At 55.2% G+C, this 26,712-nt stretch overlaps 3 protein-coding genes across 6 annotated transcripts in view; 1 reads left to right on the top strand and 2 right to left on the bottom strand.

Moving 5' to 3' along the window:
• Positions 1-449: 449 nt before the first annotated feature.
• On the bottom strand, positions 450-14,325 carry asnsd1 (asparagine synthetase domain containing 1). Of its 4 annotated transcripts, XM_028806067.2 has the most exons (6): positions 10,808-10,887; positions 10,667-10,720; positions 6,846-6,921; positions 1,156-2,595; positions 899-1,080; positions 450-808 (listed from the first exon to the last, which is right to left on the bottom strand). In XM_028806067.2, the coding sequence occupies exons 4-6, from the start codon at positions 2,512-2,514 to the stop codon at positions 562-564; spliced, it is 1,788 nt and encodes a 595-aa protein (XP_028661900.2). In that variant the 5' UTR covers positions 2,515-2,595; positions 6,846-6,921; positions 10,667-10,720; positions 10,808-10,887; the 3' UTR covers positions 450-561. The 4 variants fall into 4 exon arrangements, with proteins under 4 accessions (XP_028661900.2, XP_051787388.1, XP_028661902.2 ...); XM_051931428.1 differs by lacking the exons at positions 10,667-10,720; positions 10,808-10,887 and adding an exon at positions 14,213-14,325; XM_028806069.2 differs by lacking the exon at positions 10,667-10,720.
• slc40a1 (solute carrier family 40 member 1) lies at positions 13,938-17,141 on the top strand. The gene is given in 19 exon segments (XM_051931430.1): positions 13,938-14,151; positions 14,235-14,302; positions 14,647-14,806; positions 14,894-14,961; positions 14,963-15,010; positions 15,195-15,321; positions 15,532-15,614; positions 15,616-15,633; positions 15,635-15,673; positions 15,675-16,031; positions 16,033-16,065; positions 16,067-16,264; positions 16,266-16,445; positions 16,447-16,477; positions 16,573-16,592; positions 16,594-16,647; positions 16,649-16,672; positions 16,674-16,751; positions 16,753-17,141. Coding segments are annotated over 19 exon segments (1,746 nt in total). The 5' UTR covers positions 13,938-14,129; the 3' UTR covers positions 16,891-17,141.
• The window catches only part of wdr75 (WD repeat domain 75), a 21,841-nt gene continuing 12,262 nt past the window's right edge, over positions 17,134-26,712 (bottom strand). The window contains 30 exon segments of the mRNA XM_051930445.1: positions 17,134-17,285; positions 17,927-17,987; positions 17,989-18,015; positions 18,112-18,247; positions 18,381-18,385; positions 18,500-18,660; positions 18,773-18,852; positions 18,941-18,963; positions 18,965-19,043; positions 19,127-19,149; positions 19,151-19,308; positions 19,378-19,492; positions 19,494-19,523; positions 19,525-19,534; positions 19,616-19,677; positions 19,679-19,792; positions 19,864-19,979; positions 20,063-20,122; positions 20,199-20,298; positions 20,300-20,342; positions 20,433-20,537; positions 20,609-20,652; positions 20,654-20,726; positions 20,814-20,884; positions 20,962-21,086; positions 21,172-21,271; positions 21,350-21,415; positions 21,488-21,535; positions 21,537-21,587; positions 21,589-21,619. Coding sequence (XP_051786405.1) covers positions 17,134-17,285; positions 17,927-17,987; positions 17,989-18,015; positions 18,112-18,247; positions 18,381-18,385; positions 18,500-18,660; positions 18,773-18,852; positions 18,941-18,963; positions 18,965-19,043; positions 19,127-19,149; positions 19,151-19,308; positions 19,378-19,492; positions 19,494-19,523; positions 19,525-19,534; positions 19,616-19,677; positions 19,679-19,792; positions 19,864-19,979; positions 20,063-20,122; positions 20,199-20,298; positions 20,300-20,342; positions 20,433-20,537; positions 20,609-20,652; positions 20,654-20,726; positions 20,814-20,884; positions 20,962-21,086; positions 21,172-21,271; positions 21,350-21,415; positions 21,488-21,535; positions 21,537-21,587; positions 21,589-21,619 — 2,269 coding nt within the window.

The raw sequence follows: 26,712 nt of genomic DNA, 5'->3' as shown, positions 1-26,712 counted from the left end.
ACCTGGGCACATCCTCATCCACAGCAGCGCCTATCCCAGCAGGCACTGGGCTTCGGGCAGGACCACCCCTGGCCAGGGCGCCAGCCAATCAGGTTATAAATCTCAAGAAACCAAAGACCCCAGCAGGCTGCCGCCCTCCACACCTCCAAACACACAATGCTGGCCTGGAGCGCGAGTGGCATCCCATCCCAAATGCCCAGCTTGAGCTCGCCAGGGTCACAATAATTAGGAGCCCGGGCAAAACCCAGTCTTGTCCTTTAGGGTCAGGAAATCACCTACAGGGTGGCGATGGTGGCAAGTGACTGGCCTGCCGTTTCTTCCATTTGTGAGCACCAACTTGCTGTTGCCAGCCTCGGCCTTCCTGCTGCTGCTCTACAGTAGGCACCTTGGAGGGCACAGCTTCTTGTAACCCACTCCCCTCCCCCCTCCCCATTTCCAATCAGTTTGAGGCAAAGCAGAATAAGCCCCGGACCACCATATGTGGCTTCCTTTAATTTCTCCTTGTGTGCCCACTGCCCGCTGCCCTGGATGTCCTTGGTGGCCGCCCCCCCAAATAAGAGATCAGGTCCGTCGCAGCCTACTGCACTTATCTGACGCCTTCTCTTTCCTGTTCTCCATTTTGGCAATCCTGCAACCAAACTGCATGGCCCTCTTGGGCAGGACAGACGAAGCGCCAAGGCCGAGCTCCCTGGCAGCCAAGCGCAGCAGCAGCTTCTCGCCAAGGCCCCGTGGCAGGGTCAGGTCGGCCTTCTGCTGCACCGGAGTGGAATTGAGGAGGGAAACGACGTCTTCATCCAGGAATGGAAACCTGAGGAGAGAAGAAGAAGAGAAGAAGCCTCAGGGCAGGGCAGGGTGGCACAAAATGGGCTCAGTCACTTTACTGCGAGACCCGACTCACCTCGCTTCCTTCCCGTGGTCTCCAATGATACGGTCATCCCTGCCCAGGTTCCTCGACGAGATCCTCGCCATCTCCATGCCCAGCTCCTTCTCCAGCCCCGTCCAGCCAGCCGATTTGAAGTGAGCCCGATGCCTACTGTAGCCCGCCAGTTGCTCATCAGCGCCAATCCCACTCAGAAGCACCTGCAAGAAATTCAGAAAGCTCAGTGGATTGTCGGGGGCTCGACTCGTAGCCGCTCGCCAAGACCACCGACCTACCCTGGCCCTCGATGTGTACGGCTCACTTGTCCCGTTGGCGCAGATCGTCCCGCGGCCTCTGGCTGCAAACCAAAGGGCACAGCCGATGCTGTCGTCCAGCACGGTCTCCAGCGGGTACACCAAATGGCAGATGTGCTTCTCCCGCATGCTGCGCAGCTCCTCCGGTGCCACGTCGATTTCCACGAAGTTCCACGTCCTGCTGGGGTTCATGGCCAGGAGCTCCTGCACGCCCGCCCGGCCTGTAATCCTGTCAGGGACCTCAAAGCCAACCCGGCTGCCTGCGCTGTCATCGGCCTCCTCCACCCGCTTGGTCTCCTTGGAGCTCCGAGGTGATGCCAGCGGGATTTGGAATGCCACGTTCAACAGATCAATGGGTTCCTCCGGAGGAATGTGGCAGTCGGCCAACGCAGCAAGAACCATCGAGTCAAGCCCGCCAGAGAAGAGCACTGCCACACCGGTGCCCCCAGGGCTGCGTGGCAGAAGCTGCACACGGCGCCTCACCGCCTCACTTAGGGCGTCCAGAAGCTGGTGGGCTCTCGTCTTCATCTCCCCACTCAAGAGCAGCGAGTCGAGAACCTCGAGAGGCTCAGCGGTCCGCAGGGAATTCTGGGAATCCAGTGGCTCCTCGGGCACTCGGCGCTTCAGGGGGGCAACTGGGGCTTCCAGAAAAAGGCCGGAATCATTAAGGCCCAAACAGGCTGAGCCGAGAACATCTTCCCACCTGAAGTCGCTCTCGTGGCACTCTGTAGAGGGGCATCTCCACGGGTAGGCACTCAGATGGAATGAGCCAGCGAGGGAACAAGCCTCGAGATCGATTCTGTAGACGGCTGCTGCTGGGACCTCCTGCCACGCAGCCTGCCCACTTCCGGCGCCCGACAGGCTCAGCGAGCTCAGGGTGACGGCTTTGTGACCTTCGGCGAACTGCCAGAGCAGACTTCTGCGCCCAAAGTAGTCTCGGCCAAACCAAAGCCACTGCCGCCTGGCCTGGTAATAAATGAAGGCCCACGGACCCCGAACGGCAGACAAAACGGCCAGGACCTGGGCCTCAGTGCGGCTGGCACCAAGGTGCCGCAAGACTGCCTGCGTGTCATTGTCCTCCGAGCACACCGGTACGCCGCCGAAGACCTCTCCGTTCCACAGCAGGACATTCCCGTCATCGTCCTCCAAGGGCTGGGGTGTCAGGGGGCCCCGCATATGCAACACGTGACCAGAAAAGCGGCACTCGTAGCCCGAGCTGGAGTCGCGTCTGCTCACGTGGCGGCTGCAGTCGGGCCCCCTCCGCTGGAGTTTGGCTTGGTGGTCCTCCCGACAAGTGGACCGTAAAGGGGACAAAACGATGGCACAGCAAATGCCACACATTACGACGCGTCACATGAGCCGACGGTGCTGCTTCTCCAATTTAGAAATCCTGAACTTCCTTTTTCATTTTGTCCAGCGAGTCTGCAGAGACAGAAAACACAAGAAGGCGGCACAATTAGTTCAAGTCGGGCGCTTGGCACATTTGACACACATAGCCGAGGTGCCCATCCATAAGTGACAGCACCGACAAGTAGCACACAGCCACTGGCCACAAGCCGTCACCCCCAAAGACAAACAAAATGGAGGCCTTAAGTGTGATACCACCACCTGCCACTAGGGGGACGGAGCACATCTCAAATTGGTAATGTGCCACCGCCAGCCAACTGTTATTATGATGGGGGGTCTGAATCATTATAGAGGGTCTGGACCTGGGAGTCCGAATGGACAGAAGGTTATAAAGTTCACCAGTGCCACTCTCGGATCGGGGCGGTGGACCCCAGCTGGGCCGACACATCGATGAAAGGAGCCTCTCGACATCGGAGGTACAACTCTACCTGGAGCCCAGGGGGGGTGAAGTGACCTGCGCATTGTCACACCAAGTGGCTACGAGGGGTCTGAAGTGCTACGTCACAAAAAGAGGGGACAACAGATGGACGGTGAAGATGAAATCACACACAAACGGCTGACACATGGAGAAGCGCTGTGCGGGTTGGCACCCTGGGAGCCCCTTGAACCCGCCACCATCGACAGTCATACCCGAGGTGGGCACAAAAGTGATTAGCTATTAAGATCCATCAAAACCAAAGCAGGCGGCACTCCAGTAACGAGTGCAGAGACTCAAACAAATAAATAAAATGAATGAATACACAAATAAATAAAAAACAAAAAAACAAACAAACAAACAAACAAACAAACGCGGTGCACGTGGAGGTTATAAACAACTCCACAAAAACACAGGCAGGAATCAGGGGGCCTGGCACACTCTCTAAAACTGACGTCCCCTCTGCTTACCCTGCACTGCCCCCCCCCCCCCGCTACTCCAAGCCACTTTGGCCCCCTGAGCCGAGGGGGTCTCCTCCCATTCCTGCCTTCCTTCGTCTTCCACCATTTTAAACTCCCTTTTCCTTCTCTGCCATGCAGACTCCTTTTTACCAATCCTGTCTAACTGGGCGCAGGGGCGGCAAGCCACTGCCTCCAGGGCACAACTGAGGTGCCCGCCTCCACCCCCATGTATGTGGTGCGATTGGCCAAGTACCCCAATTAACCAGCCTGCCTGCACACCCGAGATTATTTATTTAAAAACTGCCCAATGCCACGGACCACTGAACACAGGGGTGTGAAAAAGAAAGTGCCCCCATCCTGGTATCCACCGATTCTGAACATTTGCTGCAATGACTGGCCTCAGACCTTTGACAAAATGCAGTATTTACAGAACAGGCACCCAAGTGGGCACACAATACTTGCCAGCCCCCTTTCAATATTTGACAGACATTCAGTTGTGATTAATGCTGCTGCTGCTGCCACCATCATTTGTGCTGGAAACCCAGTTATCAATGACTGGAACTCCAACACAGTGGTGGGCTTGTGAACACCCATTTCAGATTCTGCAGAAAACAGGGGATATCAAGAAAGGGGCAAATACTTTTTCACAGATCCAATATCCAAGTAGGTTTGTCAAGAGTGGGACCCTCAAAAGTGAATTTGAAATAGGAATGAGCGGCTTGTTGAAGGGCCTCTTCTCCTCAAGGTCGCTCTGATCAGCTGAACCATCTGGGAGGCCACCTGTAGCCCCACGTTGTCATTCAAGTCCCCCTCCTGACTCTCCTCCCTCAAAGCCCCCCAGCAGTGTGCTCAGCAGTGAAGCCCCCAACCCTGCTCAGTGTAATCTCAAGTGTTCAGATTCCTCTCCGCTGCTCCTCTCCCGCTGTGTGCCGTGACGTTGACATCAGGAAGTGCCGACCGACCGTGTCCTGACATGGAGGAAGAGCGGCCACAAAAGGCCCTGCTGAGCCAGCGGATTGTTGAAAACAAATGACAACTCAGATATGCGGCTGCCCGGCCTCGTCACCGCTTCCAGACGCCAAGTGCACAAACAGGGCAGCGCGGCCCTCACAGCTGGGCCTGTTTTTATGTTGGAGAGATCAGCAAACAACGGGCGAGGCGTACAGCCGGGAATAAAGAAGGCAGCTAGTACAGAGGTGGGCATGGCAGGAGACGCTGCCGCCATTAATCAATGGAACAGACTAACGGCAGTTTATCAAGTTACTAGTTGTCCCTGTAATCCCCCTCCCCCATGTTGCAGGACCCTCTGTATGACGCCAGCTGCGCCACATTTAGCAGAAGAAACTTCCCCAAAACAGAAGGGAAAGTGGTTGTAGGACCACCATGTGGCACTCCAGCACACCCTGGAGGACCCCAATTTCTCTTATTTAGCTGTTCAACATCAGTGTTATGAACCTCAAGCTACTGATTGGCATCGGGACCAAAGTTACAATACAAGGGGGTCTGCTCAAAGCACATCTTGGAGGTCACCCGAGTGAACTGACTTTCAGCCCATGTGCTCTCGCCATTGTCACCCTCATGCCAGGGCTGGCAACTTGAAACTCTGGCACTGCCACTTCGTGGACCTGAAAGCAAACTTCTTATCAGAGGCCGTCAATGAGCTCCGCTCAGGAGGGCTCAGCCGTGCCAAGTCGTTTTTAGACATTTTCTCCAGTCATTAAAATCATAAAATCACATCAGAGAAGCCATCAGGCTGACCCCGTGCTGGCGACTCGCCTGATCAAACCGAGAGGGCACCGCGGCCAGGGCACCGCAATTCTGACTGCACTTTAAATTACAAAAGAGCTGACTGTCCAGCTCAGCAAACTCCTGCTTTTAAAAGTTAAAAATCGGGCGGCGCGCCCCTCGACTTCCTCGTATTCAGAGATGGAGGACAAGGCCAGAGGTTCTCAGATGTCACAGCTAATCATTTATCTCCGTTTCTAATCACACGTTATGTTCAGATGATATTTTCACGTAAACGCTGCTGGAATTCTCAGACTGTAGAATGTGCTTACGGAGATTACAAAGTAAAAAGAGTTCTAGTCGCCTAAAAACAAGAGAGACTTAAGTCTTCTAGAATATCTGTTGTAGTAAATTGCTGGAAGTAAAACTTTCATTTTATTTATTTCCGCCATCATTATCATAATTAAATGTATTCCCGGGGACGAAGAGCTTATTGTTGTCCTCAAGTCTTCATGTGTTCACGTTACTGTTAAACAGACGAGGTCTACATTAAAATAAAATGAATAACCAAGTGAACTCGCCTTGTACTGAACACAGTTTGGAATAGCGTGTACATATTTATCTAAATTTCCAGAACACAAAACTCAGATGGTAGTTGAAATAAAATCGGACTTCCGCTCGAGTATTTTCTCTCCAATGTCACATCCTTCTAAATCTCTCTACACAGCTTGGTTAGGATTACAGAGTTTAGGATTCCAGTTAAAAGGAAGAATCCCGGTTGCCGGATGAGGCCCTGAAGTTGCCAGGATTCCTTATTTTTGATACAGAATCCCACTGGCGGAGGTCCAAGTGCGTTCGAGTCGTCCCGTTTACGCACATCACTTCAATAATGGGATCTTCGGACTCAGGAAGGTCTGAAACATCACATCTCTCTCACGATTTCTATACCCACACGGCATGCACAGAAGAAAAGCACAAAAATCCGCTGGCTCTGGGCTCACTCCACAGTCTGGCCAGGCTGGTGAGCCCCCAAGAGCCACGCACCAGCTCTCCCAAGTGGTCTCCTCTCAGCCTCCATGTCTGGCTTTTTGATTCTTTTTTTGTCCAACCTGCTATATCCTAACACAGGGTTACGGGGGTCTGCCAATTCCTGCCAGCACAGGGCACAAGGCAGGAACAAAATCTGGGCAGGGAGCACACACATTTAGGACGGCCAATGCCACAATGTCTTTGGACTGTGGGAGGAAACCCATCATTTACAAAATAATCATTCATGGAGGCCTTAACGTGGGGTGCCTTCGTTACCTGCTACGATCTAGTGAGCTTTCAAACATCTCGACCCACGGTGGTGCAGCGGTTAGCTACCATCCCGGGCAGCGGGGTCTGTGTGAGGTCTGCACGGATTTCCTCCCCAGAGATGGTCATCTGTGCGTGAAGCCGATTAGCACATTCAGCGCAGGTCTGAGACAGCGGTGCCCCATTCACTGGCACCAAAGCACCACCTAAAGGGAGCAGGCCATTCAACAGGACGCAGAAACTCGGCAGCAAATCAAACATTTGTGAAGACGTAAGGAAGGAGGCGCACTGCGGGAGTCACGGCTGCGATACGATACGCTGCAAAAACAACAGTTAGCCTCCATGACAAAATGGCATAATGAACTTACGCTTGCATGCGCTCAGAGTCTGGTCTTTGTCTGCCAGGAAGAACACATTGCTGTTGGGCTGCTGCACGTAAACCTTCTGCAAGAGGAAAGAAGAAGAAAATAAAAACGAGAAAAAGCAACATCACCTTGTGAAGAAGAAGTGAAGACTACAGGTCTGAATTGCAACCAGCAGTGTGTGGCACCGCAAATAAAAATCATTCAATCAGGATGATCCACAAAGTGAACTAAGCGAGTACATCAGGCGCACCCCAGCGGTCTTCAGTTTCCAGCATAAAGGGTTTAGGCAAATTGCAGTCCGTAACCAACGCCACCCAGCGTGATGCGTTCAGCTGCTCCGTACTGGGAATACGACGCTTAGCCCAATGGCAGGCCACACCATCAATTACACCAATCTGGTGGGTCCAAGGCCTCACTTAGAGGACTGTGTCATGTGTCCCTGTTGTCAAGGACAGGCTCGCCCCCCCCAACCCCCCCAGGATTGGTCGATTCCAGAACTCCCAATGGAAGCGTCACTCAACACATCTGACCAACGTCAACTATAAGCAGCACCAGAGAAATGTAAAGCAGAATAAAAACAGAACATCGAAGGACCCTGCAGGATCAGCCACAGCGCACATCGAGCTTTCTGACCAGCAGCATAATAAAGAAGAATAACGTCACCCGTCACTTTGTATGTCATCACACCACCATCACTACAGAAGAATTAACAGAGTCCTTACGGCTCCTCTCACGACTGACGTCACCTGCCAGTCCGGTACTCGCTCCGATGTCTGCGGTCAGACTCAATATGTAGAAAGTCCGTTTACTCTCTGCAATGCAGTTACCAGTCCAATGGATACTGGGATTCTACACTAACCAGTATGAAGACAGACCCCTCAGCGCTGCCCAACGACAACTCAAAAGTAAGACTCAAATTTGTGTGACGCCGTCATCATCATTTAAGTGTGCGAGTGACGGACTCGGAGCCGTCACGTGTTCAGCCATTTCATCAGGTTGCTTCACTTTAACAGACGACGCATTTCCTTATTGTGTTCTTACAGGTTGGCACGAGGACGGTCTGTAACTTGGCTCCGTTACTTACAAAGCTATCCCATAATATCCCACCAAGTTCACTGCCTTAAGTCAACAGGCACTTCATCCGTCCGAGTCCCTCTCTCCTCTATCTCAGGGTTGTGTATTTAATCAGGATTACCAAAGCTGATCGAGTCAACAAGAAGCGCTTGGCATTAACAGAACTGGCGACGCCTCGACTGGAGGGCCACGCGATTTCAAATGCGATTCATTCAGTCAAGGTGTGACTTTAATTAAACGTAAGCCTTGAAGTCCACCAACGGTTTATTAAAAACCAAAAGTTTGCGTTGCCCAAATAGAATCACAGGGCAGAGGGTCCTGCAATTTAAACTGGGCGCAAAGCGTCAGGGAATCAGACGCACACAAATGGCCGAAAGTAACACGGGAAGAACATGCCAACTCCACCGAGCCAGCGTGGACCTCCAACGTCGGGGTGCTGTGCTACTGCAGCTTTAACAATCGGCTCCATTACGCCGAGTCAAGCCAATCGATTTTAGGACGTGTTCCCTGCCGACCATCTCAAATTGGTGTCATACTGTTGGACCCGAATACCAGTGTGGCAAACTGTAGGCTTTCACATTCAATGGCTTCTCAGATACAGAGGGCTTTAAAATGAAGATGTGGACCAAATTTTACTGAAGGCCCGAGTACGATGGGAAAAAAACAAAAATGACAATGTGCCCTAATTCTGAAGTGTTAATGCGAGATCCATGGCATTTTCAGGAATTATCTGGTGTGGGAAGTCTTTAGGTTCTCAGATAGCTGGTTCACAGTTGCATATTTCAGGTTTGCACTCCGAGTCCTCCCTTTATGGGGTTTGCATGTTCTCCCAGTTTCCTCCCACTGTCCAAAAACATGCAGGTTAGGTGAACTGCCAACCCTAGACTGGCACAAGTGTGTGTGACAGCGCAATATGTGATGGACTGGCACCACAAACACAGCTTGTGCCCCACATTAGCCGGGTTGAGCTCCCTGCCCTTAGTTACGCGTGTTAGAAAATGAAGACATGACAGCTGCAGATTTGTCACTTTATGACCTGCTGGAAATTATATTAAAAAAAGCCTTTGGTACATTTAGAGCAACTCTGGCCGTCTATCTCTCCACACCAAACCAGGACAGATCTTTCACATTCTGATGGGCATTACTTGTGGTACATCCATACCCAGGATCTAAAACGCCTACACAGCTCTGAAAAGAAAAAAATTGCAGGTTTTGTGTAAGAAAAAATGAAGCCAAGCTAAATCCTGTCTGAGCTTATTCCACCTTAACAGGAGCAGCTGAAAGAAGAAGATTGCAAGACGCCAATCTACACAAAGAAGGTGAAAACAAATCGGAAACGGCTTACTGGAAAAAGAGAACTCCATTACACACACACACAGCTCCTGTGAAATACGCAGGGTGTGTCTATGAGCAGCAGTGGAGGACTCGCATCATCTTCAGAGAAGGACCAAGATGTCCACATCAGACGTCTGCCTCCTCGTAGCCCACCGAGGCTCACAGTTGGCCCAATAAAAGCAGAGGATGGCATCTGTTGGGCTCCTCTTGTGCATACCCTGAAGATGGTTTATGCCCCACTTACATCAGCAGGTAGGCAGGCACACAGGGCACCCAAATGAACAACACACAGATGTCCTTTTCCACATTAAACTCTGAAGTACACAAAATTACTTTGCAGTTTGTTTAGGGTGTAGAACGGAGTTTCACAGAATGAAAACATCGGCTGCTTACATAAAATACGCGTCTCAATTTACAGGAACATTCTTACAGCTGTATTAGGGTTAGACCTGCGATTACATCAGGAGTGCGAATGTCTTTGGAGTAAAACACGTCACGTTTGGGGTACCCATCTCATAGTTTGAGCCTTTGCTAATTATGCCAAGCTCCTGGCAGTGGAATCATTCTTTTTATGGCTGACTTTGTATTTTAAATGCATATTAGTCCTGTGTGACAGACAGGGCAGTGTTGTTGTTTTTTTCCTCCCATTTAAAGCCTCCTAAGTTTGATTTTTTCCAGACGGACACCCATTTGCTAAAGATGAACAGTAACATGTGCTCCCTAACAAAACTTGAAGGATCCTGTGGATGTGCTTTAGTGTGGAGATACACGGGGCCAGAGTTGGTCTACAGCACAAAAGCCTCCAAATCTCAACTAACAAAAGACACAAACGTAAATGTTGTGGGCACACCAGTTACTGGGTATAAAACCAAATCATATCCACAAAGGATCAAGCAAAATGGAGATGGTTAGTGAAGAGGCGTCTGTTGATTCCATGTGGGTTGAGCCCACTACCGAACGATTAGTGAAATACACACGACCAGCTGGGCTGCCACTTGGCACCATGGTGCTGATGGCCCACTTTGCCAGACGCAGGACTGAACACCACTGTGCTGGCGGAGTGCGCGTGTTCTACTGGTGTCACGCCCCGAGGTGGCCTGGCACAACATTCAGGACAAACCACAAACGGACTCTCTGTTCCCCTTTTTAACCACATCTCGAGTCCTCTTGGTCCCCGCTACCGCCGGATGTCGCGGCACTGTGCCCTCACTATTCTCCAATCCCGCTTTTTAAACTGGGACCCGGAGAAGGACACAACGATTCTTGACGTCGGATTCTGCATGCGGCACGCTGGGTCGACAGTCACGACTTTAAAGATGTCAACGGCGACAGAAGTGTACATCGGAGAGCGACTTGCTCGGTCGGACTCTCATATAATACACGCAGCACTCGGCTCGCTCGCCTCGGTCACTCACCCGGCCTTTCTTCAGGCTGGACAGCTCATCCAGCACGACCTTCTGCTCTTTAACCTGCACGTTTGAAGACGGAGGCGTATTAGAGAACATCTTCTCGGGTAGAGGAACGTGAGACGAGACGGGACGGGTCAAGCGCCTTACCTTCTTCACCATTTCATCCCGTCGCTGGTCTCTCGGCCTCCCCGACATGCCGGCGGTTTTCCTCCACGCGTTCGACGCTAATCGGCAACCGGAAGACCTGATCCTGCGCGCACATGCGCAGCTACGAGGCCGCGTTCTACTAAGCGATAAGCCGCTGAACTTGAGCGCCAGGAAGCTCGCAGTCAACCAATGAGGAGTGTCTCGGTCAAGTGGGCGGAGATGAAACCTTGATCGACGGCCGAACCGGCAGCTTTTTGGCCAATTGGATTGTGTCTTTTAATCGGCGGCTCAGAAGTTGCGTTCTGTGAAGTTTATATTTGCTTCTTCTTGCAGTCACCGGCGGGTCTATCGGGCTGAGCGGCATTGCCTGTGGCGGAAGGTATTCATCAGCGCGTACTTACGTGGGGCCTTCATTCACAAATTCACGCTGGTCGTCCACAGCAGAGGCCCTGGCAGCAGCAATGAACGTTCGCCAATTGGCTCTGCCTGGCAGTTGTGGGCACTGCCAGCTGCCCTTAACGAGCTCCATATGTGCAGACAAAGCAGTGTGGCTGCCCACGGGAGGTGATGTTCAGGCGGCCCCGAACGGGTGTCCAGTTTACCTGATTGACTCTTCCCATTGCACCAGAGGTCAGGGCTGGCACTCCTGGGGAGGGTAGACCCTGCTGCAGGGACTCATTTAGCCAGGCTAACCCTCACCCCCACACTATCCAGTGTACTGTTTATCATGCCATGCCCCACCTGGTATTTCAGACACCCCCTTATCATTTTGGGCTGGAGCCCAAAGCAGAAGCTTATGCCAACCGTTCCTTACCGTCTCCGCGAGGTTGATGCTTGCCTTCTGCAATAAAAGCTCAGGAGAGGAGAAGTTCAAAGTGCGTGGCCACTAGGTAAGGGGACACTTTGGGGGGTTAGTGGCCACAAGACATGAATGACATGATAATTTTGACAAAAGATACAACAATGCCAACACTGAGGACCAAGGCCTGGCACCATCAAGGGTTGAAATTCCACATGAGTGGCCTTGCCAGTGCCAATGCCAGCTGGGACATAAAGACCTCCAGAAGGGAGCGTCCCAAAGTGCGCATGGGATTTGCTGTCCTGTCCTCACTGAGCCCTTATCCCAATGGACACTTCCCAGCCTCTGGGCACCAAGTCAGGGGCCATGCACTGGAGGGACAGTGAAGGGCACACTTTACTTCTGGGAGCTGGCCAGCCAGGGGCACGTGCCTGCACCACCGTTTTATGGCTCTTCTTTATCAGTTAGGAAAAGAATTTCAGATTATGACTTCCGAACGTGTGTATGTGCCAGCATGATGGAGGGCAGAGTCCTGGCATGCAGCAATCCAGCAGAGGAGGGTGCATAATGGGGTGCAAAGGAAGAGACAATTAAGGCAGTGTGGCCAGCCAGTTGGGGTCCTCCGCTCATCTGTCCCCACTGTCCCACAGCCACCATCATCCCACTTGAGTTGATAAGTGGCTCAGCCCCCCCCCGCGCACACCCAGTTGGCCAGCAGCCCCATCTCTTCTGGTTTGTCACTGAAGTCCCAGCCCTACACTCCCCCCCGTGTCGAGGTGCTGGCCAGCTGACGTGAACGTGACTCCATATCAGCACTTTTACTGCTCACACGACGACTTTCGGAAATGCACAGCTTGTAAAAATGTGAACTGCAGTAACGCAAAGTGGAAGCAGTGGCCAGCGGCTCAGGACTTGTGGGCAGGGAGAGGGGCACAAGCTGAGGGCAGGAGGAAGGAGTACAGGGAGAGAGAGAGAGAGGGCGAGGGAAGGCCAAGTCTCTGCCCGCCTCGATCTCCTGCAGCCACTTTGGCCAAAGCTAACATGCCAGTCATTGTTCAGCGAAACCGTGCTGGGCACAGACTCTTAAATGCACATGGTGCCCACCAGACTCTCAGTGAGCCATGTCTGTCCACTTTGACCTGTCACTGCACCACACGGCCTACTGCCAAGTGTCACATGGCCTCCCTAACATGCAGGCTGGCAGTGCCAATGTCCAGCATGTGCTGTCAGGGTGTCCCCGCAGGCTCAGAGTTGACATGGCCTCCCAGTCAAATACACGGGATGACACCCCCTAAAGCTGAACTATGTCCAGTCTGAGCCCCCCCCCACACCACCACCATCTTGCACACACCAGGCAGGCAGGCGGGCAGGCTGAGGCATGTGCGGCTCCTCTCAGGGGGCAGGAGGTGAACTGGCGCCGAGTTGTTTTTGAGCTGCGTGTTTGCCAGCGTCCTTGGGAGCCAACAGTGCAGGAGGGCAGCACAGAACAGCAGATGCCAGCATGACAATCCAGTCACCGTCCCCTTAATATAGCGCCTTTCATAATGCTTTGCAAATCCACTCTTAGTTCACAGCTGGCAGCAGGAGCTCAGGAATTCACGAGGGTCACCAGCTTAGCAGAAGTCATGGGTGACTCCAGTCATCCCAACGGTGGGCAAAAACAGAGGGCATCAGATGCTTGTGTTCATTTCAGTATGTGTGGCATCGGCAGGGGGACTGTGCCCGGGTGTGGATCTGCCTGCTGCGAGATGTGCCGTTGACCACAAAAGGCAGCTGGATTAGGACAGGCCTCCGCTTTGGATCTGCCAGCACGCTGGAGGGGCCCTTTGTCAATTATCTGCTTAAAGCCACGGTCACCACAATGGGGAGGATGCGGCTGGCCAGGTGACTTAGGCTGACCGCACTCATGCTGAGGTAATGTGCCCAAATGGGCGAGTGACAAGCCCAGGAATTCAGCATCTGCTCCTAATTACAGGTAAGTCTGGGGCGCGTGGTCACACCCAATCTGCCTATCATCTGTGCCCGCTTCTTGTGTTTATTGTTCTCAGGACATGCTGGTGACACACAACGGGGGTGACCGCCGCTGGCACGAGACCACTGGTCATCAGGTCAAGGGCAGGTGGCAGGGGGAGACGCTGGCAGGCGCTCCACCTCCAGATGGTTCCCTCCCTCCCCCCCCCCCAAAACCCCGTTGCAGCCTGGCATCTCCGGGATTAGTGGCCTCGGGCTGCCCACTGACGTCACTCGTGTATTTTCCCCACAAAAATATTTTGGGACGCGGAGGGAAAACAAACTCATGCTGACACACAGCTGAGCGCGCCTCAAAGGCCCGCCCACAAGCCCGCCCCCCCGGTCACGTGGGCCGCGCAAGTAAATACCGGCCAGCCGCGGTGCGTTGCAGCTTTCCGACTTGAGCTACAGTGCTGGCTACGGGCGGAAAGACCCGCGCGCCGCGACGACCCGAAAAAACCCCAAACAGACGCACAAAAGACGGGACAAGTGACAGACAAGCGGAGCAGCGACATGGAGAGCCAGCGCCGGAGCGGTAAGCCGAGCGGACCCCCGCCTCGCCTCCTCTCCCCTCTCGCGCCCCCTCCGCCACTCACCTCCTGTCCTTCTCTCCCCCAGAAGCTCTGGCGGACTTCTTCACTTCGGCCAGGTTCCTCATCTACGTGGGCCACGCGCTCTCCACCTGGGTGAGTGTGACAAAGGGTGACAGTACCGAGCGTGCACAGGTCAGAGTGTGTGTGTGTGTGTGTGTGTGTGTGACAAAGGGTGACAGTACCGAGCGTGCACAGGTGTGTGTGTGTGACAAAGGGTGACAGTACCGAGCGTGCACAGGTGTGTGTGTGTGTGTGTGTGACAAAGGATGAGCGTACCGAGCGTGCACAGGTGTGTGTGTGTGACACCAAAGGTGAAAGTGCCAGGGTGCACAGTGGGGTGAGCTACTGAGTGCCAGATCTGTGTGGCTGGCTGGCGATGGGACCCAAGGAGCACCAGGTCACTTGTCACTCACGCTGGCTCTTCCCTTCCACCACAGGGTGACAGGATGTGGCACTTTGCGGTGTCCGTTTTTCTGGTTGAACTATATGGCAACAGCCTGCTGCTGACCGCCCTGTACGGGCTGGTGGTCTCCGCCTCCGTCTTGCTCTTGGGAGCCGTCATCGGTGACTGGGTGGACAAGAACCCCAGAATCAAAGGTGGGCCCTGAGGGAGGTCTGTGGCCGTCTGGGTTTCACGCCATCCGCTGTCACCTTGACGTGCCCGCTGTCGTTGCTCTCTTCCAGTGGCCCAAACCTCCTTGGTGGTCCAGAACACGTCGGTCATCCTGTGCGGGGTCCTGCTCATGGTGGTGGTTCCTGTACAAGGCTCAGCTGAACGTGCTGTGGGGCGGCTGGCTTCTGGTAAGTGGCCTGGTGGTGGGGCTCACAGCTGTGTTGCATTGGCAGGATGTTCTCCGGCCTGCAGGTCAAGGTCCTGTGCTTGGCATCTCAATGTAGGTCAAAGGTCACAGTGGCCTTGTTTGCTAAAGTGTGTCGCATGCGCAGCCCGGCCACTCTCACACTTCCCTGCTGTCCACCTCCACAGACCGTCTGCTACATTTTCATCATCACCATCGCCAATGTGGCCAACCTGGCCAGCACCGCCATGGGCATCACTATCCAGCGAGACTGGATCATTGTGGTGGCTGGAGAGAACCGCAACCGGCTTGCAAGTAAGTGTGTGTGTGTGTGTGTGTGTGGGGGTACAGCAAGGGGGTCAGCTGCTTCCACTTCCTCCCTGTCTGCGGTGTCTGCCCTCAGCAGAATTGCTGCCCGTATGGCACAGCTTGTCAAGCCTCAGGCGGCTTGGACTTTAACAAGCAGCACCTGGTCAGGGCACCGTGCCCAGGGGGCTCATGTTCCGACTGTACGTCGCCCTACAGATATGAATGCCCACCGTACGGGTCATCGACCACTGACCAACATCCTGGCACCCATGGCAGTGGGGCAGATCATCACCTTCGGCCTCGCCACTCATCGGCTGCGTGTTTCATCTCCTGCTGGAACTTGTGCTCCATGTGCCTCGGAGTACAACCTCCTGCGCCTGGTGTATCGGCAGACCCCGGCCCTGGCAGTCAAGGGTGGCAAGAAAGATGCCGAGAGCAGCGAGGAGCTCCAGCAGCTCAGCACTGGCAAAGGTGAGTGACATGGCTGCAGAGTGGCAAAACCAAGTGTGGCTGGGCAGCAGTCAGGTGACCTCTCTCCTTCTTCTCTTTGTCCCTTTCAGAGCTGGGAGGCCAATGGCCAGCTGGCCAAAGACGCCCCGGCCGCAGCAGGGTGCTGCCAGCAGGTGGCAGAGCCATTCCGCACCTTCCGTAACGGATGGGTGGCCTACTACAATCAGTCCATCTTCCTGGCTGGCATGGGGCTGGCATTCCTCTACCATGACCGTCCTGGGCTTCGACTGCATCACCACCCGGCTACGCCTACACCCAAGGCCCTCAACGGCTCATCCTGAGTCTTCTGATGGGCGCCTCGGCCATCACGGGCATCCTGGGGACAGTGGGCTTCACGCGGATCCGCAAGTGCTGTGGCCTTGGTGCGCACCGGGTTCATCTCGGGGTGCTGCAGCTCTTCTGCCTGGCGCTCTGCGTCGTCTCGGTCTTCATGCCTGGCAGGCCCCCTGGACCTGAGCGTATCGCCCTTCAAAGACCTGCTGCGCCACCTGATAGGGTGAGGCCCACGCTGCGAGGCGACCCCAACCGAGCACCGAGCGCCTACGGCTGGATGAACGTCTCCACCGTGGCCCAAGACGAGACGATGCCCGAAGTCGAGTCCTACGTGTCCCGTGAGCCTGCCTGTTTGCCGGAGTCATTGCCGCCCGATTCGGTAAGGGGCCTGGGGGGGGGTATGTAGATGGGCAGGGGCCCGGAAGGTGGGGTGCGGATGGGCACAGACTCACTAGCTACTCTGCTGTCTTGTAGGCCTGTGGTCCTTTGACTTGAACGGTGACCCAGCTCATCCAGGAGAACGTCATCGAGTCGGAGAGGGGCATCATCAGATGGCGTCCAGAACTCCATGAACCTACCTGATGGACCTCCTGCACTTCATCATGGTCATCTTGGCACCCAACCCCGAGGCCTTCGGTCTGCTCGTCCTCATTTTCCTTCTCCTTCGTGGCAGTGGGCCACATCATGTACTTCACTTATGCCTACCGAGGCCCTCCGGAGGCGCCTGTTGCCTGCTGCGCGCCGGAGAAGGCGGGCGAGGGGCAGCCGGAGACCGAGTGCGAGAAGGCGTAGGGGGCAGCCGGCGACCCCGCGTGTGGACAGGCCTTTTGGGGCTTTGGACTTCTCGTGTGCATCTCTCTCTGTGGTGTCTTTCTAGGGTCGGTGGCAGTGACAATGGCCGCCCCCCCTCCGCTGCTGTGAATGGGAGGGCGGACGGTGGGCTAGCGAGCGCCGGCGCTCCGAGGTGGGGTCTTCCTGTGCGCTCGGCAGCACATTCCAGCGCGCGGCAGCGTCTCACGGTGCTAATAAAGGACTTCACTCCCGCTGGCCGCCTTGTCTGAATGCTTCACGGCCGCCGCCCACCCTGCCCTCAAAGGGGGGCCTCCTCCTCCTCGTTTTACCAGCTGCCGGCACCTGATTGGCCACAGACACAGTTAGGGGGCCCGGGGGGGGGGCTCCACCACCAACTGGGGTATAAAAAAGGGGAGCACAGCACTTCGATCTTCACACCTCACAAACCCCGTCCCGTTCCTCAGACACCCCCCCCCCCACCCCCCTCCGTGCCGCTCCAGTGTCATTCCATGACTCAGGCACGTTCTGCACACGGCGGGGGGGTCACAAGCCACCTGACGCCGCCTGACTCAGCACACCTGAAGCCCTCGGTCACGTGACCCGCAGGTAGGAGACGCTGCTGCACTCGGCTCTTTGCTCAGGTCACCTTTATTGTGGAGTGAGTGACAGGTGCCAATGTGGCAGTGCCACTCTCAGGAGTGGTATGACAGGTGCCAATGTGGCAGTGCCACTCTCAGGAGCCGGTAAGCCAGCTCAAGTCCAGTTTGCGCACCTTCCTCAGTTCTTTCTCCTCCAGCCTTTGGTCAATGCAAGTGTCCCGTCAGTAAAGGTGGGCAGTTTTTTGGGGCTCACTGGGGTGGCATGTCCACATCAGTGTCATCCTCCTCGTCATCGTCCTCCTCCTCCTCTCTGTCACTGTCATCAGGGCTTCATATTTGATTTATCCCTATTAAAAAAAAGGGTGGGGGGGACAGTTAAAAGTGGGCAAAGCCTACAGCAGCCTGACAGCACCCCCTACTAGGTTCTGGGCACTCACTTGTGACTCTGGAGATGAGCAGGGAGTTGATGAAGAGGGCGCAGAGGAAGGTCGCCGCTGGCGAGGATGTGTGCGGGGGTCTGCAACAACTGAAAGGCACAAGAGGCCAATAAGGGGTGGGGTTTGGGATGCCAGGCACTGTCACAATCCCCCTGACACCACCCCCCACCCAAAGCAGCACATACCTCACGGACAGCAACTGAGCTCTGAGGAGGCTGCGGGCGAGCGAGACACACTCCTCCTGGGCGACCATGCCCACCTGCTGCAGCAGCATGGAGAACGCGTCGCCAAGACATCCTCGATCGGCGGCGGGCAGCACCCCTGAAACAAGAGGTGTACATTAGCAGGTGGCATGGCAGCCCCACTGGGGTACAGCAGTGGCACAGGATCCTACCAATGTGGTGCAGGACATGGGCACGTCGCTCCTCCTCAGCTCGGGGTACAAAGCAGCAACAGCTCCTTCAAGGGACAAAAGGATGGCACATGAGACTGGCAACCATGACGGGGGGGGGGGGGGGTGGGGGGGGGGGGGGGGGGGGGGGGGGTGTCAAGCAGGGCCACTCAGACCCTTACCAGGGTTTTCTGTAGCAGGTAGAGGCAGGACCTGGCTGAGCCAGGGGCAGGTGTCCCTCCACGGAGTCTCGGAGGGTGAGAGATGGCATGCAGAACCTGCCCGCGACACACCTCCCTGTGCACGTAGGTGGGCCGCGGCTCGCTGGGCTTGAAGACAAACACTGAGAGGAGAAACTAGGTCAGCTGACCAAGGTCCATGCCGCCACTTTCTGACCCGGACCACCCAGTTCATCGCCCACCCCTGCAAAGCCCTCTCCGTAATCCCCGGCTTACGGTCCGTGACGTCGGCTGCATGCGTGAACGCCGCCACATATTCACTCCAGGGGTCACCCTTGAGCACAGCCAACGTTGAGCTTGGCACTCCAGTGCACTGAAAGAGAGAGAACGGGATGATGTGGCCGAGAGCCAAGGGGCGGGGCGCAACAGGACAACATGTGCCACAACTTACATGTGCAGGTTAGCAGGGTCCCAGCAGCACAGCAAGTTGGCACTGGTGCTGCCCAACAGGTACCTGGCACAGCTCTGCCTCCCGAAGCACAGTTCTCTGCAAGAAGAGGAACCCGGGTCACTGGTGAAGGCGGCCAGAACAAGTGCCACACCACTGCCACCTAATTTCAGTATGCTCACCTGATGTGCCCTGGAGGCTGGCAGAATTGTGGCCAGGAGCTCCCAGGACAGTGGGCTCCACACCGTGACAATCTGCTCGAAGGCCACAGCGAGAATGGAGCCATCCTGAGAGAAGCAGCAGGTGGCAGGACTGAGTCCATGGTAAGTGCCAACAAAGTCGCAGCTCCACCCGGGTTTTGGTCCTGGCAGACAACGCAAGGGTCAGAGACGGCAGGTGGCATGATCCATCCTCCACACCCCCCAAACCCCACCTACCTTCCTCATCCGAATCGGCCCCAGCACCCAGGCTTTGAAGCAGCCATCACTGCCCGCCGTGACCAACATGGGTGTACCGCTGCCAGGGCAGAAGCAGAGTGCCACGACGTGGGTCATCGTGAGGAGTCATCACCGTCGTGTTTCAGAGTGAAGCTGAGGATTCAAAGAGCACAGGTCAGCGGGATGAGGTGGACGGGCCACCTCGCCCGACTTGCTGGACGGACGTCCACTCACCTCTGTGAGCTCTCGTCGTATGCCCACAGCTTCAAGCAGAGCTCCACATCTGACCGCTTCCCCAGTCCTCTCCTCCACAGTTGCCAGCCAAGCACCCTTGGCATCAAAGGCTACATGCGCCACCTCAAACTGCTGCAGGCCGCACTCGTCGATGATTTCCTGCTGCACGATGTCCAGCTGAAACAAAGGCGCCGGGCATCAGCACAGCCCGCAGGACGATGCCAGCTCTCAACAGAAGGGGTACTCACGCTGTACAGCTGCTGGTCTCGCTCCAGGCAGTAGAACTGCAGGTGACCGTGCCGCCCATTCATCACCAGCGCCCGGCTACGGGGGTCAAAGTTCAGTCCCGCCCTCACAGTGCCACCTGTGTGAACAGACAAAGGGACGCATCAGAATATGCCCGAGCCAACACATTAGACACCCGTGCGCGACAGGTGGGGCACGCACCTCTGATCAGGCCCTGGATGACAGATGCCACCTTCAGGCTGCTGTGGATGATGGTCAGCTCTGTGGGGAGAAACAGCTGCATTAGTGTGTGCCCCCGACAGGTCGGACCCCCGGGCACGGGGGACCCTGCACTTACTGTTGTCGCTGTGAGAGGTGCAGAGCAGGGACCCGTCAGGAGAGACGGCCACAAGCTCAATGGCGCCCCCAGGTCGTGGCAAGAAGTCTCTCTTCTGGGGTTTCATCGTAGCGCCACTGCACCAGCACCGACTCGACGCCGCCACTTCAGCAGATTGATGCCTGTGAGAACATAGAGAGGTGGGTATGAGCCTGGCACACTGGCAATAGAAACCGTGCTGCCCAAGAGGCACACAGACACTCCACCTCACCTTCAGGGGTGAATGCCAGGTCATTGACGGCACTGTGTGGCCAGTGCATGGTGCAGTAGGTGTACATCTTCTTCTGGTTGAAGTTTCTCCTGCAAGAAAAAGCAGCCCTTGAGCAAGCCACTCCTCCCATGGTGCCCCCCATTCAGAAGTGCCACCCCACCACAGACGGATCTTCCCATCCATGTGGCCAGTGGCGATGCAGTCCTTCCTTGGGATGGCAGTCCACGCAGGTGAAGACGTTATTGACTTCCTTCTTGTCGGTGGCCTTCAGAGAGAAGCTGTGCAGAAAGGCAACACGTCAGGGGGGCACTAAAAAACCTACGCGGGGTGGCACAGTGAGCGTGGGTGGGGTGGGGGGCACCTACCTGAAAGCCTTCTGTGATGAGAAGAAATAGACGAGGAGACTCAGGTCCTTGACGGAGGCGATGTATTCACCCTACAAAGAGAAGGGAGCGAGTCAGGGTGTGTGTGCCATCGTGCTGACCCCCTGCCACCCTCGTGCCACTTACAAACCCTGCTACTGAAGCACGTGGCCCCCGGGGACGGGCTGACATCCATCAAGACGCAGGACAGCTCGGCGATGTCCTCCTCCTGCCTCGATGACTTGGGGAGCCTCAGCGCAACCAGCTGGAAGAGCCCTGGAAGTAAAAGAGAAAGGTCAGAATGGGCACAGGGGGCAAAGGAAGACAGGCTGGCCAGTGCCACCCCCTGCTGCTTAACTACCTGAGGCTTCTTCATTGTTCACGGGGATCTTGCCAAAGAGGACCCCTGGGTGGGCAGCCGAGGCATAAAGGGCCAGCAGCTTGTAGCGAGTGTGAAAGGTCTGGAAAAGAACATGCGTGCCATGAGTGAGAAAATGTCATGCCAACCTGGGCATGCAGAGTGAGGCCGTCACACGCACCTTCATAAGCAGTCCATCGGTGAAGTCCCACAGCTTGATGGTGCCATCCACAGAGCAGGAGTAGAGCTGTGGGGGAGACGGCGAGTCAGCATAGTCAGGAAGACCACCCAAACCCCCCCAAGAGGTCACCCACTTCACCTGCAGATGATTGGCAGGGTTCAGGACGAGTCCAGAAACGAGGCTGCTGGTGCCCCTCCAGGATGTGCAGGCACTCCTGGCTCTGGGTGCTGAGCACTTGCAACGCGATTGCCAGCCGCACACAGCAGGAACCTGTGGGGAGACGGACAGACGGGCGGTGAGTGAGTGGGTGGGCTGCTGGCGGGGGGGAAGGACAGGGCGGGCACCGCACTTAGTCACATGACTAACGTCAGAGGGGATGTCGCATTTGTTGGGCTACACGATATTTCCAAATTCTCGGGTGCTCTCCCCCCTTTTCTGTCAGCCAACGGCCATGCCAGGCGAACTGCCCACTGCACGAGGAGAACACGCCGTGGCAGACCGACGAGCCGCTCTTCTGTTTTCAGGTCTAAAACACCCGTGGGCGCTGCTGCTTCTGTTGGGGGTGTCACACTACACGACTGCCGAAGTCTACGACTGAAAGAAATCTCAGAAAAAGCTGTGCCACGTGAGGGGGCATCAAGACGCAACTCTTCACGACCAACCAAACCTGTGTGGCTTACACAGACGAGCTTCTGAGTCGCTTGCTCCCTTCCACCGCTACAGGTGACAAAACGCAGCCCTCTGCCATCCTGTCACCAACTGCACTTGTAAGATTAAACCAAAAATGGCAGAAGGCATTGGCCTTCAGCCCACTGGCACATTTAGGAGCTCCTTCATGCCAGGCTCCAGTGCTGCTTACCCGGGGGCCTCAGATCAGACAGAATCAGAATGATGGGCACAGACCGCACGCTCTATTCGCAGTCGTGGAACTCCACACGATACGCTGTGCCACCGCCTGGTGGCCTCGCATCACTTCAGTGGGCGCGGCGTTTAAGACTCTGAACCGTTAGCTTGTACTGTCATTAATGATGCGGACCTCGCCTACCTACTAAGAGTCTCCGCAGTGCCCTTGTGCTCCCGGTGCTGTCCTGGACCCCCCCTTGACCCCCGAAAACCCTCATTTATGCCAAAAACCAGCAAGCAAGGTGCACGTTAAGTTGCTTTATAGCACCCCACACGGGCACAGCCACGTCAAACATGGGCACTTACTACCAAACGGCCGTCTTCACACCTGAGCCACTCACTCTCGCCCTCCTACTGGTGGCGCCTGTGGGAACAGGGCAGACCCCCACCACCGAACAGCAGAATTTTAAAATCTTGCCAGGCTTGACTCACAACCCTGCCCTCCTGTGTGGCACTGTATGTCGGACCCTTGGCCGGCGTCCCGTGCTGTCCGCGTTGGGTGTGTGTGCCCCTCCATGAACAGTTTGGATGTCCTGATGATCCTTGGGGGGGTCTGCGACAAAGCCCTCTGGTAGGGTCACATGACCTCCATGAGGAGAGTTAGCAAGGGCCCAGTGACTTCTCTGGGGGGTATGGGGGGGCAGAGCTTGTCAGCGAGCATCCGGTGGTCCGGTCTTTACTCATCGGGGCACAGGGTGAACCTCCAATAGACCCGTCACCTATGGGATTGGCCAGAAGAGTCTGGGGTGCACTGAGGTTTGGGCAGCCCCATCGCGGAGCCCACCCTGCTACTGACAGTCAAGGTTGTGGCCTCCATTCACTTAATCTTAGAAAGTCGTGTCACACGGCTGTGACAGCCAGCAATGCGGTGTGACTGGTTAAGCAGGTCTGATTTGGTCTTAAATCGCAGGGCGGGTCTGAGGGCCGACGGCCAATGACAGCTCAGCCGAAAGTTCACGAGTGCATATGAAGCAGCCAGCATGAATGGACCGTGTGGACAGGAGAGGGGCTTGGCGGTCCGGAATGTCACGTCAGTCACAACCCGGCAGTATGGAAGACGACAATGACAGGTGGCTCCTGGAAAACATTCACACGGCCACCAGGGCGGCGCAACTTTACACCTGCAAAACTCGCCAGCCTCAGGGCGACAAGATGTGTGACACGTTAATGAAGGACCCTCAAAGGTAACGAGGCCCCCATTAAGGTACGGAGCTCTTCAAACGAATCTCATCCTGACTTTCAGAAATCAAGACAACACCTCGATGTCAACGGCATCACATACCACCCCTAACTGACCAAGTGTGCAGTGAAAGGGGGAACCCCCTGGTGGCACCAGGCACCTGACACCACTGAAGTGACACTCTGCCAGGCGTATGAGGGGCTCCACGTCAGAGCCGTCTTAACAGCATCATGGGCCCCCCCACTCCACAAGTCACAGCACACAGAAATTAGCATGGGGCATCTGCCAGCGTGCCCATGCGTTAAGATGGCCCTGCCCCACGTTACTGGTGACTCAACAGAGCGCCTACTTGAGACCAGTCAGAGTCCGTCAAGCTCTACCAGCATGAGCTCTAAATGCCATCTCGGCACAACCTGTAAAGTGTCCATTGAGGGAGGCCAGCAGCACACCGTGGCGAGCACGTGACCAGTCTGAGAGGAGCGGGTGAAGGAAGACCGCTGGCTGTGCAAGCGAGTGTCCTGTGGATTGAGGAAAGCCAAAAACATGGCAGGTGCCACCAAGAAAAATGGCTGCCGCTCAGGGCTACAGGACAGCGTGAACATCACGTGCCTCTCCCAGACTCCCCAGGACCCTTCATGTCACCAGCTTCTTCTGAATGCCAGGACTAAAGCCAGCACTGACACTCGACCAGCATGTGGGCATCAGGCTACTTCATCACGGCCCCTTTGCTTTATCCTGCCCTTCCATTTAAGACGAGCCAAACGTCACATGTCCTCCTCACTAAGGTGAGGAAACGCCTGGCGAGACGTGACACAGTGGCACAGCCACCAGCAGAGGGTTGAAGCCGGACATGATGGCACTTCTAGTCTCTTTTTTAATTCAGGGCCGACTTTCCATCAGTTCTCGTCCGTTTACCTCCAGTAGAGCAGAGACATGGAGACCAAGAACAGTGACAATGACAAGGAAAAGTTTTAGAAAAGGTGATGGGCACCAAGCTGTGCCAGGCCTCTGGCCCCATGGAGTGCTTGTGGAAACAACCTCACTTCACTTAGGAGTCCCACAAAATGCCAGGCTGCGTCTTTAGCACCAGCTTTATACCACAGTCACCCTGCGGAGACATTAAATGAGACAAGGAATCATCACAGATGAAATTGTGTCAATGTCAGTCCCATCAAAATGGCATCAAGGTGGGTTCTGAAGGTCCCTGAAGTCCTCCTGTCCACCACACTACCTGGTCACTTGTGTCTGCGGTTCCCTCTGTGTGACATTCGCCCTTTACAAGTTTCCAGCTGTGTCCCCCGTGGCCTTGACGAACTCATTTTAAAGTCACCGTCTTGGTCCACTGGGCAAATCTGCCCAAGACCCTCTGTGACGCCTCAACAGACTCCACCTGTCTTGGTATCGTCTGACCAGCACGGTGGACTCCAGCTCTTCCCTCAATACAAATTCTCCAACAAGCAGATGGGGGCACAGTTTGAAACTTAAGGGGGCACTCTGCACAAACGTTACCACAGCATGGTGGGCAGTCAGCCGGGAGGACCTTGGGCTCTGTGCCCGAGTGAGGCCTGGTGAGCTGCTCTCCTTACAGAGAGGGAGTTGTAAACAGACGAGTTCTTATCTGACTAAGGCGTAGGCCCTGAAGGCCCCGTGTCAGCAGGAGGCCCCAGCATACGTGACCAGCCACAGGTATGTGACAGACAGACGGTGACATTCAACCTGACGGGAAAAAAAAAAGTAACACTGCAAAAATCACAACAATCGCTCGGTGACATCACAAGGTGTCTCTGATCTTTAATAAAGCGCTTCTTCACATTATCAGCCTTTGACCCGATGACTCTGAACAAATCCGTCACGTCAGAGCAGCCACCAGGGCTCATTTGGGTGGGCCAGGTGGCCGAGATGGGACCCCAAGAAGCCCTTGTGGAGCTCTTCGTTTTTAACCCTAACCCTGGGCCAAAGTGTCCATTTTCCAGTTAATCGTTATTTTCTGTTTCAGCGCTTTGACAACGATTCTTAAAGTGCCCACCTCGACCTCGTGAATCACTAGCCTACTCAATTTCTACGTGTAGATTTTTGCTCGTTTGTGGCGTCTGATGATGTCACTGATGTGTCTGTTAAGACTTTCTGTGGATAAGGCGCCTTACTGCTTCACTCCGACACTTAAACCAGACGTGCGGACCTCCTACGGGACAGGACGACGGGATAACAGCAGCGCCATATGTAGGCTGTGCGGCTCACAACTGAAGTCCTGCAGTGACACTTTGGACAAATCCTTTAATCTCGACGTCACCCATAAACGTCACCTCCAAACGAGCAGAGCTTCAGGAGTCTGCCCTGGACATGGCGGGGAGCTCCAAGCACCCATTTCATTTGCCTCCTGCCCACATAAGAAGTTCTCCTTGGTAAAGATAGGAAAACCAGGACGGGTTCGGACGGCACCAGGCTTCACGAAGACCTGAAGCACAACCCCAGCACGTCTCGCACATGTTCAAGTCATGTGACCCTTAAGAGGCTGACACGACGTTTGTATGTGTGATGATAACGGGGTGTGCTGGCGATTTGGAGTTGATCTTCATGTGTTGGTTGGTTATGTTTGCAGTTTTGTGATGGGTGTGTGTTTGTGTGTATAATCATAAGTGTGCACGCACACACACGGTCTCTTTTATCCTTTCGTTGGCTCAGGTTCGACTCTTGTAAGTGTGCTTTATATTTCAAGTTTGACTTGACGTGACTGTGGTGGGTGCGGCAATGCACTCTATCTGTGTGTGCTCCGAACCTTGACATGGTTAACTGGCGACAGGTGGCCATCCAGCTCAGCAGACCCCTGCGTGACAATCACATGTCACTACATTACAAATGACTGGGCTCCTGAATGCCAGTCCCACCTGAAGAGACCTCCCTGCCAACACAGCTGGCCTTTCTAGCACCTCCATTGCATGACTGCGTCGATCCTGAGGTTGCGTTGCCAACTCCAGTAAATGTCGCTCCGCTCTAAACACATGGCCAGCTGAAGTGCTGCAGTGCATAAGGAGTGCAATGTGCCTCACCCGGCTGGGCAAGCGGGCAACTGTTGGGGATTTCAGAGCAGCCAGCGAGACCAAACTGAGCGCGTGCACAAAGCGGCCGGCGTGAAGCACCTCCATACTGAACTTCATGGATTGTAGGAGCGGCGTGGTCCCTCCCAATGTCTGCTCCATTCATCAACAAGCAGCGGGCACAGAGCCTCCTTTCAGTCTGAGGTGGAACTCGAGACGACTGCAAAGTGTGAGCACCTCGAGAT

Source organism: Erpetoichthys calabaricus, chromosome 8 (genome assembly GCF_900747795.2).
Source record: "Erpetoichthys calabaricus chromosome 8, fErpCal1.3, whole genome shotgun sequence".
NCBI classification, from domain to species: Eukaryota; Metazoa; Chordata; class Cladistia; order Polypteriformes; family Polypteridae; genus Erpetoichthys; species Erpetoichthys calabaricus.
The sequence above is the reverse complement of the archived record's forward strand: the minus strand, read 5'-3'. Positions and strand labels throughout refer to the sequence as shown.

Coding starts and splice junctions, on each gene's coding strand:
- asnsd1 (XM_051931428.1), bottom strand. CDS start 2,514: ATGTGTGGCATTTGCTGTGCCATCGTTTTGTCCCCTTTACGGTCCACT. Junction 1,081..1,155: donor CGTACACATCGAGGGCCAGG/GTAGGTCGGTGG, acceptor AATTTCTTGCAG/GTGCTTCTGAGTGGGATTGG. Junction 809..898: donor GACCACGGGAAGGAAGCGAG/GTGAGTCGGGTC, acceptor TTCTCTCCTCAG/GTTTCCATTCCTGGATGAAG.